Below are 13,312 nucleotides of genomic sequence, written 5' to 3'. Positions count from 1 at the left end.
CAGGACTTTTGAGCATTTATGATAAAAAGACCAGAGCTCAATGGGGACTTTGAAATAAAAATATGATTCTTGAACAATAATTTAATTATTTAACATTTATTTTTATTATAATGATTATGAAATATTTAACCAATTTAAAGGAGCTATAGGTGATATATTGATAACATCCTTTACCCATAGGTGACACATACATATGCACAAATACATACATATTATGTATGCATGTATATGTCTGTGTATGTGCGTGCGTGTGTGTGTGTGTGTGTGTGTGTGTGTGTAAAATGAATCATTCATGGAGACAAATATTGTGCTTGGTTTTCAAATTACTTTATTTTTTGTTTTACCACATAGCTCAAGTATTCAAGCTCCATCTTGTTCAGAGTGTTATTTTGCATTACATTCAGAAGTGTTTTCATCAGCTGTCCTCCCTTGTAGGCTACTCCAGCCTTATCTCTGGAATGCTTAAAAGTGACTTGTGATGGTTCCACACTTTTCTTCTGACCCCAGATCCTTTAAGTGATAATCTAGCCACTCTTCCAGGTCTTTGACCTGTTGTTCCAGAACCCTTAATTCTCGTTCCAGTCTCTCCTGAAGAATGTCCAGGCTTTCTCTCAACCACTTTCCCATTGCCTTGGTTGGTTCCTTAGGCTGGTCCTTGAGCTGATTTTCAAGGTTCTAAAAAGCAGAATATTTAAATGTTTCCCAGTCTCATCAGGCTACAATTATCTTTGAACCTTTCCTATCCATTTCAGTCATGGCACAATGATTGGTCTGTCAACCTCAAATCTAGTATATTCAAATACACATGGCAGCCTCTCATCACTATTTAACAAAAGAGAGTAAGGAAATCCAGAGCAATATACCATTCCCTCTAAGAATTCTAGGAAGCTTTTTTGTACTGGTTGGGTAATGTTGTGCTCAAGATATTATTCAGAGGGGCATTATCTCTCTGCAACTCATTTCAAGAACTTTCTTCACACAGAGAAGTAGGGACTAGAGAGACAATGACCTACCATTTCCTATCTGGGACATATGGTGTGCTTTACATGTTTAACACATCTCTCAAACAAGGTGAGAAAGGAGAAGAAGGTAGCCTGTGGTACAGGCTTTCTGTGGAGTGTGATTTAGGATTGGTGGAGAGAAAAATAATGCAATAATGCAACATAAGGGGGTGAAGTTAGTGTGAGAGCTTTGGGAAAGAAAGACTTTATCCATTTCTGTTTTGAGAGAAAGCACTCCTGGTTCTAGACTCTCTTGGGGACTGACTCAAGACATGTAGAGAAACAGACTTTGGAAGGCAGCCATGTAGGCAAAGCTGGCTTCTTAACATGTCTCTGATTTCCACTTTGTTCCCTTGGGCATTTCTCCTTGAGTGAGATCAGGACCTCTCTCTTGATTGAGCCAAGATCTCATCCTGATCTTTTGTAAAGATATGTAAAAGAGCTCCCTTCACTCTTTGTGAATTTCTTGTGCAATATAATCTGCAAAACTTTTGATTTCTGCTTCCTATTTGTTTGGATAAACAGATTCCCTCACTATTCCCTGTTTGTAATGGTTTTGTTTAATTAGAAGTTGGTAAGAAGAGACCAAACTGTTGAAATAACTTCTTTTTTAAGGAAAAGCAACCAGGAAAGCTAATGGCTTTCTTTCCTTTTTTCCTTTTTTTTTTTCTTTTTTGCTTCTGAACCTAAAAATTGTTCCCCTAAATCAGAAACATTTTGGGGAAGGAGGCAATAAATATAATTTTAGTCCTACAGGACTCTTTCTCAGGGCAGCTAGATAACACAGTGGATTGAGTCAGGAAGAGCCATCTTTTTGGGTTTCAGACACTTACTAGCTGTGTGACCCTGGGAGAGTCACTTAATGCTGTTTACCTCAGTAGTTTTCTCATCTGTAAAATGAGCTGGAGAAGGAAATGATGAAGTACTCTCTAATGTTTGCTTAGAAAATCCCAAATGGGATCCACATAATCAGATATAACAGAACAACATAAACCTTTTTTCTCAGAGAAGCACAGATTGATCAGCTTTGTGTCCCTTCTTTTGCTCCTTCTCTAGGAGTTCCAGGAGCTCTTTTTACATCTTGGAGTAAAGTGGTCAAGATTCCAGAAAAATCTATCCATGTATCTCTTCAAGCAGCCTTGCCTATATATATAAAACACATAATCTTATATGTGCAAAAAAATCACTAGCACCTTTAGTCAGTATGATTTGGAGGGCAAGACTATCTGAAGCTTATATCCACAATCTGACCCCTTATCATAGAAAACTAGCTATAAAAAAGATCATCACAAATAATGAATGTAATGAACCCATTTATCTAAAAATGGTGAACAGAAATAAGAAAAGTTATATAGATGAGATATATAAGAAAATACACAAGACTGGATAAGCTCTTTAAATAAAAGAGTGATGAGATCTTGGCTTAATCAAGAAAAAGGATTTGATTTCATTCAAGAGGAAATTTTCTGAAGTCTCTAGGAAGACAAGCTGGAAATTATGGACAAATTGAGAAGCCAGCTTTGCTTCCATAGCTTCTAAAGACTGTCCTATTTATCTGTTTTTCTCTTCCCGTGGATCTTGAATTGGTTCCCAAGAGAGTCTGGAAAAACATGAGTCGTTCTTTTGAAGCTGGAAGAAAGAAAGGTATCTTCTCCCCAAAAGTCTTGAACAAATTTTTACCTCTCATGTGATTACACAGGGACAGGATTGCCAGAATGTGAGTTTTCTCTATTAATCCAGAATCACAGAAAACTGTGAGCAGTTTGGGCTATCTTCTCTGCCCCACCCTGCTACTGTCCCATCCCTCCCTGCAACAGGGAGTTGGGTTAGATATGTAATACTATGTGTGTGACTTAGAGGTATCTTATAATGTACACCTTAATGTATAATCTACACCTCAATACTGTACATTTACATCCAATGTAATTTTTTAAAAAGGTAGGAATGTGTGAGAAGGGATGCAATAGGGGATGATCAGAATTGAAGCCACTCTTCCCTTCCTTCCTTAGATAAAGGCAATATCTAAAGGTGTAATTTTAGTTATAGCAGAGAGAATGGAACTTTCAGATTGGCCACTTTGAAGACTGGGTATGATAAACCCATGGATTCCATGAGGAAATGGAAGAGGATACCCACAGGTAGGGAGAGAGCCATGCCAATGGAATATAGGAGTGAGTATGATGATGGATCAGAGTGAGGGAGCCATCAAAAATCTTGGTGCTATCCTGAGACACACAGAGTGGAAGCAAGGGAGCCATAAAGCTCTCCAGTGTTTTTTAGAGATGCAGAATAGAAGCAAGAGCTCCTACAAGACAACCAAATCCATATATGTACATGAGAGTTCTAGGGAGAAGTGCCAGACAGAATGCTGCACTGACTTCAGGACAATTCTGAAGCATGAAGCAAGGACTTTCCTAATTGATCTATGAATTTTAGAACCTGAACCTATAGGGAGCATCATTAGACTTAGAGCTGAAAAGGATTTTAGAAGCCAAAGAGTCTAACACCTTCATTTTACAGATGAGGGTATTGAGGAAAAGGTTAAGCAACTTCCCCAGAGAAAGGACTGATAAATAGAAATATGTATAGAATGATTTCACACACATATCTGTGCATATAACACATGTATATGTATGTGTGCATGCATGCATACATACATGTGTATATAAAATATATATTTAAAAAAATATATATATATTTGTGTCTAATGATAGCCATCTTTAGGATGAGAGGAGGAAAGAAAAAAAAAGAAATTTCTATGATAACTTTATTAAACATTTAAAATGAATAGCAAATTGTATATAATAGATTTACAATTTCATGTGCAAATCATTTAAAAAATTATTATACTAGTTATGGAAATTCTTGTTTTATTTCATAAATTAAAAAATAAAATTTAAAATAATTTGTAAACTCCTAAAGTGAGGTTAGATTTTAATCTAAGTCTTCCCTTCAGGATACAAATCTCTGACTACTACACCTTGTTGCCTCTTGGATGATATATTTTCTATTGCTTTGCTAAGGGATTGGAAACAATTCTGTGTTAGTTACCACATCAAGTAAATTTGTTTTCTTTTTAAAGTTTCTATTCAAGAGAACAGAAAATTATTTTCAAAGCCATGAGCCAGATTTTTCCCTTCCCAGCCAAACTTGGGAAAGAGTTTTGTTATTGACAGCTTGTTTGATTTTGGTTATATCACTTCTCTCTGAGATTAATTCCATCTTCTAAAAAAGGAGAAGTCTTAACTAAATCATCTCTGAGGTCCATTCAAGATTTAAATTCTTTGACCCTCTAAACTATCATCTTATATACTAAGCTCTCATAGTATTAATTTTTGTACTCGTGACAATGGTTAAACTTTTGTTTAACTAAGTATTTGTAATACTGTGGGGGGCAGCTAGGTGGCACAGTAAAATAGAGCACTGGAGTTCAAATCAGAAAAATTCATCTTCATGAGTTCAAATCTGGCTTTAGACACTTCCTAGCTGTATGACTTTGGGCAAGTCACTTCATCCTGCTTGCCTCAGTTTCCTCATCTATAAAATGAACTGGAGAAGAAAATGACAAACCCACTCCAGTATCTTTGCCAAGAAAATCCCCAATGAGCTCACAAAGAGTTGGATATGACTGAAAAACAACTGAATAAATTGTAATACTGTATGAATACCTTCCATCATCTTCATGGTATCTGATCAAAAGTATTACCTTTGCCATTCAGACAGTTCATGAAAATTCATTGGGTGTTAACTATGTGCAAAACATTGTGCTATTTTTTTTCTTTTTTCTATTGATTTGCCATTCTCCAAGTATCTACACTGCCTTAGTACCTCTTCCCAAAGAGAACACCTACAGAATTGCATAAATTTGAGCAATCCATTTAACAAATCTGCATTCTTGTTTACATATAAAACAGGGATAATATGATCTGCTTATTGGTTAAGATTTGTGAGATTCAATGAGATAATTATTATGAATGTGCTTCCAGAAAGCAGAAAGTACTATCCAAGTGCAAGATGTTATCTCCTTTCCCACAAAGACCTTCTCATAAGGAAAGGGTTTTATAGCTGCTATTCTATTGATCCCCTTTGTCTTTACTACTTCAAAATACCAAGAAAAGTCACACTTGTCTCTTTTCTCCTCCACTGACTATTCATTCAACCACCAATGTGTCTTAAGCATTTATAATGTCTAAACTATAATATCAAGTGCTATGAGATCTAAAATGAGTATACACTCATCACTTTCATATTGAAAATGTAACAATCAATTTTTGTGAAATGGTCTAACTGGCTCATCATACACCTGAGGAAATCTCAAATTGTTCAAATATAATTTTTTTCACTATTTTATGTGATCATTTTACTTTAAAATGAGATTAAAATACTTTGAAGGCAGAAACTATTTTTATATTTCTTTATGCCCCTAAAGCAACTAGCATAGGGCCCTACATATAGTAAATGCTCTGCAAATGCTTGGTTCCATATGGGAGATGACACCAACAAACATGACAGAATGTACAAGAAAGAAGTCTGAGAAGGACTAAATTCTTGGTGTAAAAATTTAGATAGTATGTAATAAAGTGCTGAATGTGTAATGTGGGGAATAAATAAGAGGGAAATGAGTTGGAAAAGGTAAAGATCACTTCACATTAAGTTATTAGGAAAGGGTTTATGAAGGAGGTCATTTCTGAACTGGACCAGTAGGATTAGGATAATGACAAAGGGAGAGGGTAGGCCAGTGGAAACAATGGGAACAAATATGCCCTGTGTGTGGGTCATTAAAGGTAGAATTGCAAGTCTAGAGGAGATCTGTGTGAATGGTTAACTCCAAATCTAGTGTCTGATTCTGTACCTTAGAAGTTCCATGATTCTGGTAGAAATTACATTCTTGGATTCCTTCTGAGGTCTCCCAGCTTTTTCCTGAAGCTAAGACACAAACATTGCAATTCAGTTTTACAAGAGGGATGCAATAAATGTTATACATATAATTCATATTCCTGCCTAAGGTCCTCCCTAATTCTAGCCCCAACTCTAAAAGATGGAGAGGAGATAGAAAGGACATAGTGACTATTGCTTAAGCCAGATTTCTTCCACAAATACACCTTCATTCACTCACTCTCTTGACTTTTTTACAGGAACATCCAGGGAGCTCAAGCTATCTTACCTGATAACCACATGGTCAAGTACAGGAATAAAATCAGCAATATCAGGATGCTCTGCAGATCAAGATGGAGAAATGGAGAATGGGATGAGAGACAAGAAAAGATATTAGAGTTTCCTGAGAACATCTGTGTTGTATTGCTTATAACACATAGTTAAGCATGCTCCTTTCTTGTGAGAATTTAGTGAGCACCAAATTAATTAGTTCAAAATGATACAATAACAGCAATAATTTTGAAAGACTTAGAAAGTCTGATCAACAAAATGACCCACCACAGAGCTCAAATGAAATCTGCTTTCTATCTCTAGAGAGAGGACTGATGGACTCAGTATAAATTGAAGCATCTATTTTTTTCTTTTTGTTTTTGTCCCCTTATTATTTTTTCTTTCCTTAATATTAGTTTTGGATTAACATGACTAATATAGAAATTTGCTTTGCATGTTTTTATATATTTGTAATTAGTTTTGTTTTTCTTGACTTCTCAGTGAGGGAGAGAAAAGAGGGAGAGAATTTGAAATTGAAATAAAATAAAAATGAGTTTAAAAACTAATTAGTTAAAATCAATAAATATTTGATGAGCATTTACTATATTAAATATACAATGTGCTAAGTACTATAGGGATGTAAAGAAGTTTAGACATAGTTCCTGCCTTCAAGGAATTTGTAATCATTTTAAACATAAGATGAACACATGAAATGGTGAAATGGTGAAAAATACATTTATGCTTAAATAATCTGAGATTTCCAGGTTGTGCTGGAGCCAGCTTGAAAGTCTCACAAAGATCACATTGTTAAATTTTCAGTATGAAATTTATGCTTTGGAAATTGGCAAAAGCTAAAAATCAAGAATTGGCTTATAATGCCCTCTTCCTTCTCTGAAGAGATTTAAACCAACCACAGTCAATTAATCAACATATATTTTATTAAATGTTTGCTATTGTTAGGCACTGTGCTAGACCATGGGGTGCAAGTATAAAGAATGAAACAATCCCTATTTACAAGGATTTACAAGGAAATTATTCTAATGTGAGAGATACAAGATATAATATCTCTATGAATATATACATACATAATGTGCATATATAATTTGTATATACACAGAGACACTCATAAACACAGAGCATAAATATAAAGTGAATAAAACCAAATATTTTATAGTATTTCAGTCATGTGATCTGTGATCTTGGCAAAGATTCTAGAATCGTTTGCCATTTCCATCTCCAGTTTATTTTCCAAATGAGGAAACTGAGGGAATCAGGATTAAATGACTTGCCTTTGTTCACACAGCTAGTAAGTGTCTGAGGACAGATTTGAACACATGAAATGAGTCTTCCTGATTCTAACCCCAGTGCTCTATTCCCTGAACCACCTATATTTACAGAGTAGTTAAATACAGTTTTGCAGAGACACCATTAGAGTTTGGGAAAATTTCGAAAAGTTTCATGTAGAAATGATATCTTATCAGGTTGATGCAAGAAAGAAGTGAATTCTAGACATGTGGGATGGTCAATGCAAAAACATGGAGAGAGAGGAGATAAAGTTGAAAGTATCAAGAAGAGAGAGACTATTTTGTCAATTTGTCTAGATCACAGAGTGTAGGAGGGGTAGTAATGTCCAAAGATGCTGGTTGCAATCAGGTTGTATAAGGCTTTAAAAATTAAACAGAGGAGCTTATATTTTATCCTGGAAGCAATAGGCAGTCACTAGAGTTGACTGAAAAGAAGAATCATTTGGTCAAATTTCCACTTAAGAAAAGTTATCTTTGGCAGCAGTGTGCAGGTTGGATTGGGGTGGTGACAGATTTGAGATACATAGGCCAATTATAAAGATGCAATAATTGAGACGTGAGATTATGAGGACCTGAAATAAGTGTAAAAGCTGTGTGAGTGGAGAATAGGGATTGAATACAAAAGATAAGAAGGTAGAAATGACAAGATTGGGCAACTAATTGGATATGTGGGATGAGGGAAAATGTGAAATCAAGATTACTGTTACAGCTTAGGAACTTCAAAGACTGGAAGGTTATTTTGAATATAGTGAAGTTTGGGAAGAGAGGATTTGAGAGAAAAGATAAAATTCAGTTTTGGACATGATAAGTTTGAGATGACTAGGATTTGAAATATGTCTGATATATAGTAGTTATATCAATAGTTGATATAAACCTGAAATTAGGAGAGAAAATAGGACTGGGTACATAGACTTATGAGCCATCTGCATAGAGATAATGAAATCCATGGGAGATGATAAATTCACAGACTGTATAGGAAGAGAAGAGGGTCCAGGATGATGCTATGGGCAACACTGACAATTAGGGGGCATGACATGGAAGGTGATCCAACAAAGAAGTGACTTACACAGAGGAGGTAATATAAAAGAGAGCAGTATCACAAATCCCAGAGAGGAATGCTTATCTATGGAGGAAAGGATAGTCAAAATAGTCAAATGAAGCAGATAGTTTGAGAAGGATAAGAATATGAAAAGAACATCAAGTTAATCAATTAAGAGGCTATTGGTAATTTTGGAGAGAGTAGTTTTAGTTGAGTGATGAAGCCATAATGGAATGAGTAGTATACGAGGCATCAGTATTATATACTAGAAAAAATATTGGAGCTAAGTGTTAGATCATGTATAAAAATTATGCTTCTACTTAAAATGGTTCTATTTAAGTAGATTTGGTGCTATACTAATCAAAAAATCATATGCAGAGACTAGACAATTTCATAACAAAATTCATTTCAATGTGAAAAAGATTTAAAATTTCAAGGGAAATGATTTTTTAAAAAGTAATAATGAAGGTAGCATGACATTACAATACTTCAAAGTATATTATACAGAAATAATATTTTAAAGCCTTTTAAGCATAGATTTTAAAACAAAAATGTTCATCAGTGGAATACACAAAAAAAGAGGCATTAAAAAATAGAAGTCCAAAATTTGATAAACTAAAGAACATAGAACAGTGAAGCATACTCTTTATATTTGACAAGCACTTCTGGGAAACTTTAAATCAGTTTGGCAGAAATTAGGGTTAGACAATCATTTTATACCACATACCACTATATGTTCCATAAGAAAACTATATCATCCGAAAGGATAAAAAATGGCAGACTGATTATGTGGCCTCTGGATTGACATAATTTTTACTTAATTATTTTTCCTTATAAAAGAGGGTTCAATTCCTGAAGGATTGGGGTTGGGGAAAAGAACAGAATATGATTGTGATATAAAAAGACATTAATAATGATTTATTTTTTAAAATGCTGAAGGCAGAGTTAGAGGACCAAGTTTAGACTTCTGACCACATGTTTCTTATTAGCTTTAGATCCTGTCATTATATTTGTGTAACCTTGGGTTAGTTGCTCCCCATTTTCTGTGCCTCAATTTCATCTGTAAAATGAAAAGATTTGACCAGCCCAATTCTAACTCCTATTGTGCCCTATGCCCACAGTTCTAGTCCTGGTTCTGCCACTTATGACCTGGATAATAATTGTCATCAACTACTCTTTTTGGTTCCAACTCTTTCCAACATCAATTACCTCCCAGTAAAATTCATCACCTGTAATTTCATTATCATGGAGACTGATTAGCTTTGATACTCAATGTCTTCTCAGTTGTCTCATCCCTTGGATTGGATAGCTGGAGGGCAGAGCAGTAAATTCCTGTGAAAGGTTCACTTTATAGAGAGCTCAGAATTCAGCTAACTGATTTTATTATTGTGCCTCCCTTCCCTAGTGACTTCCCTCTCCTTCCCCCCCTTTAATAACCTCCTCTTATGTATTGCCTTCCCCCATTCTATGGTAAGCTCCTTGCAGGGCCTGACATTTCTTGTTCAGTGCTTCAGTCATATCTGACTTTTTGTGCCCCTCTCTCCCCGCCCCGGATCACAGACAGATAAATCTTGACCTATATGGACAGATGATGTTGTTCAGTCATGTTTGATTCTGAGTCCTCTTCCATAGGCAAATAAATCTAGGTCTATGATAGATGATGTTATTCAGTCATATCTGACTCTTTGTACTCCATCGTGGGGACCATACTGTCAATGGAGTTTTCTTAGCAAAGATGCTGGAGTGGTTTGCCATTTCCTTCTCCAATAGAGGTGTTAAGTGACTCACTGTTCAAGGCCAAACAGCTAGTTCGAGTCTGAGGCCAGATCTGAAGCCAGGTCTACTCCAGGCCCAATACTCTAGGAGTCATCTAGTTGCCTCCATCTTGCATATAGTAGGCACTTAATGTTTATTGACTAACAGTGGGCAAGTTGCTTCATCTTTCTAAGCATCATTTCCTCAGCTCTAGAGTGACAAAGATAACACCTAGCCCTACCAATTTCAGAGATAAGATAACATGGAAATGTGTTGCTAAGTGCTATACAAAGGAAAATTATTATTATAATTTAACAATGATATATATGATATAATATATCATTTCACTCATAGATATCAAACAACAATCTGCAACCAAATGCTTAATTATTTAGAATTCAAGTCAGAAGGATGAAGCCCATGTCAGAGTATGGAATATTTAGCTCTGATGACTTCAATAGGATGCTGGCTTAAAGGCAGCTAGGACAGAGTGGGTAAAATACTGAACCTAGAGTTAGGAAGGTCTGAATTCAAATTCTGACTCATACATTTTTGCCAGCTATATGGCTCACTCAGTCTTAATTTTCCTCACCTTTAACATGGAACTATCAATATCTTCTTTATAGGATTGTTCTATCAGATGAGATAATATATGTAAAGCACTTGGCAAGCCTTAAAATGCTATATTGTTGATGTTCAGTGTATCCAACTCTTTGTGATCCCATTTGGGGTTTTCTTGGGAAAGATGCTAGACTAGTTTGCCATTTCTTTCTCCAGTTCATTTTCCAGGCAAGAAAACTGAAACAAATGGGGTTAAGTGACTTGCACACAGCCAGGAAGGGACTGAAGCCATATTTGAGTTCAGAAGATGAGTCTTCCTTACTCTAGGCCTGACATTCTATCCATTGCATTATCTAGCTGTCTTAGAGACCAATAAAATGCAGTAAATAATAAAAAGCTTAAATAGAATAAATATATCTGTACCAAAATACATGTCACTGATATGAGTAATAGATATGGGTTAATCTCACCTGTTTTTTGTCTATAGAAGTACTGACAATTCTTCTAGATGAATCTGCTTTTCTTTTCCAGACAATGCCCACATGTCCAACCTGCATAGTCTAGGTAAAGACACTGATAAGTCAAATCATTTCAATTAGACTCCTTGCCAACTCCATCTCATTGACTGGGTTCCCTCTCAGGATTACCTACCTGAAACTTCCCTTCATTCAGTAGATTCACAACATCACACTGATGTCATAAAAGGTGATGGCTTTAGGCTGGGCTTTAGCCAAGTGGACAAGGCAATTAAGCCCTCCAGAAAACCCAGGCTTGTCCATGGAGCTGTAGTAGTCTGAAGTAGGGAGGGCCTCAGACAAAGTTAGAAAAGAGGAACATTTTGGTTTGGTGCTCCTTTCCCAATTCCCCACCCTCCACCTCCTCTACTGCTACTATCTTTGTCAGAATTTGTCTTAAGTGACAATATCCATATGCATTTAATCACCTTTCTTCCAATAGTTTACTTTTTCATTGTTTCTTTAACTCAGGTCTTCTTTTTCATTATTTCTTTAACTCAGATCTTACTAGGTAAACTATAGCTAATTACTATTAACATGCTCATCCTCTGAAGGGATTTTCAGATAATATAGTATAATATAATATTATAGTTAATAATACAATATAACATATATATCAGATAATATAAATAATAATTTATCATCATAAAAGTGTTATTTTTATCTCAGTAGAATAAGGACCTCTTAGGTTGTTGTATGAGGAAAAGACTATTAATTTGGATAGATCTGACTCTTTTTTTGCTCTTTACTAACATTGATTCATTTTGTTCTATAATGATCTGTTCGGATTTTATAAAAAGCCCAATGGGCAAAGCCAGCCCATAAAGCTAATGACAGTGAATACAAATAAAAAATATGACAGTGTTAGCAAATCATAGTTCCCTCTCTGTCTAACAAAAGGGAAGAGGTAGATTTTCTCATCTTTTCTTGGAGGTCAAGACAAGTCATTACAATTAAAGTTTTTCAATTATTTTCAATTGTATTTGATTCTTCATGATCTCATTTAGGATTTTCTTGGGAAAGATACTGGAATGACTTGTCATCTTCTCCAGATCATTTTCTAGATGAGGAAACAGAGGCAAACAGTGTTAAGTGACTCAGGCACTTACTGCCTGAGGCTCAATTTGTACTCATGAAGGTGAGTCTTCCTGGCTCCAGGCTCAAGACTAGCATCACCTAACTACTTTAATAGTATTTGTTCTCATTTTTCTTTTTCTTTATATTATTTGAGACTTGTGCATATTGTTTTTCTGGTTTCACTTATTTCATTATGTTTCAGGTCATGAGAGTCTTCCTATGTTTCTCTGAATTCATTCTATTTATTATTCCTTGTTCCATTATATTAGTCATTTTAATATCCATTTATTTTTTTCTTGGTTCTTTGCTAACATGAAAGCTGCTATGAATATTTTGGAATATAGCAAGGCTTTCTTTTAATATATGGTATCCTTTTGTATATATCCTTCAGTGTTATCTCTGGATCAAAAGATATGAACAATTTAGTTTTCTTGTGCAATTAAAAATTATTTCCCAGAATTGTCAGATTGCTTTATTGCATCACAGTAGCATATTAGTGATTCTATCTTCTCATACACCCTGAAACATTTACTACTTAAATTTTTTGTCATCTTTTTTAATTTTCTGAGTAAACTAAAACTTCATTTTTTACAGAAAATGTGTGTTTTTCTTAATAGTGATTTGGAACAATGTTTCATATCCCTTGAGAACTCTTTGATCATATTCTTTGACCATTTATCTTTTGGGGAATAGTTTTGCTCATATATATTTGTTGCTTCTTGTATATCTAGAAAATCAGGCTATTTTATATGAAAAGATGCTCCAAATCATTATTAATCAGAGAAATGCAAATTAAGACAATTCTGAGATACCACTACACACCTGTCAGATTGGCTAGAATGACAGGGAAAGATAATGTGGAATGTTGGAGGGGATGTGGGAAAACAAGGACACTAATACACTGTTGGTGGAACT

The 13,312-nt window shown here is 35.1% G+C and overlaps 1 protein-coding gene across 3 annotated transcripts; it reads right to left on the bottom strand.

Moving 5' to 3' along the window:
* Window positions 1-311: 311 nt before the first annotated feature.
* On the bottom strand, window positions 312-11,461 carry SMIM23 (small integral membrane protein 23). 3 transcript variants are annotated; one of them, XM_031953659.1, is made up of 5 exons: window positions 11,276-11,450; window positions 9,719-9,821; window positions 6,166-6,217; window positions 5,854-5,927; window positions 312-675 (listed from the first exon to the last, which is right to left on the bottom strand). In XM_031953659.1, the coding sequence occupies exons 2-5, from the start codon at window positions 9,734-9,736 to the stop codon at window positions 463-465; spliced, it is 357 nt and encodes a 118-aa protein (XP_031809519.1). In that variant the 5' UTR covers window positions 9,737-9,821; window positions 11,276-11,450; the 3' UTR covers window positions 312-462. The 3 variants fall into 3 exon arrangements, with proteins under 3 accessions (XP_031809519.1, XP_031809518.1, XP_003756869.1); XM_031953658.1 differs by having other exon boundaries at window positions 9,719-9,798; window positions 11,276-11,428; XM_003756821.4 differs by lacking the exon at window positions 9,719-9,821 and having other exon boundaries at window positions 11,276-11,461.
* Window positions 11,462-13,312: the final 1,851 nt, after the last annotated feature.

Source organism: Sarcophilus harrisii, chromosome 2 (genome assembly GCF_902635505.1).
Source record: "Sarcophilus harrisii chromosome 2, mSarHar1.11, whole genome shotgun sequence".
Lineage (NCBI taxonomy): Eukaryota > Metazoa > Chordata > Mammalia > Dasyuromorphia > Dasyuridae > Sarcophilus > Sarcophilus harrisii.
Note: the sequence above shows the minus strand (reverse complement) of the source record. Positions and strands in the feature narration are given on the sequence as shown.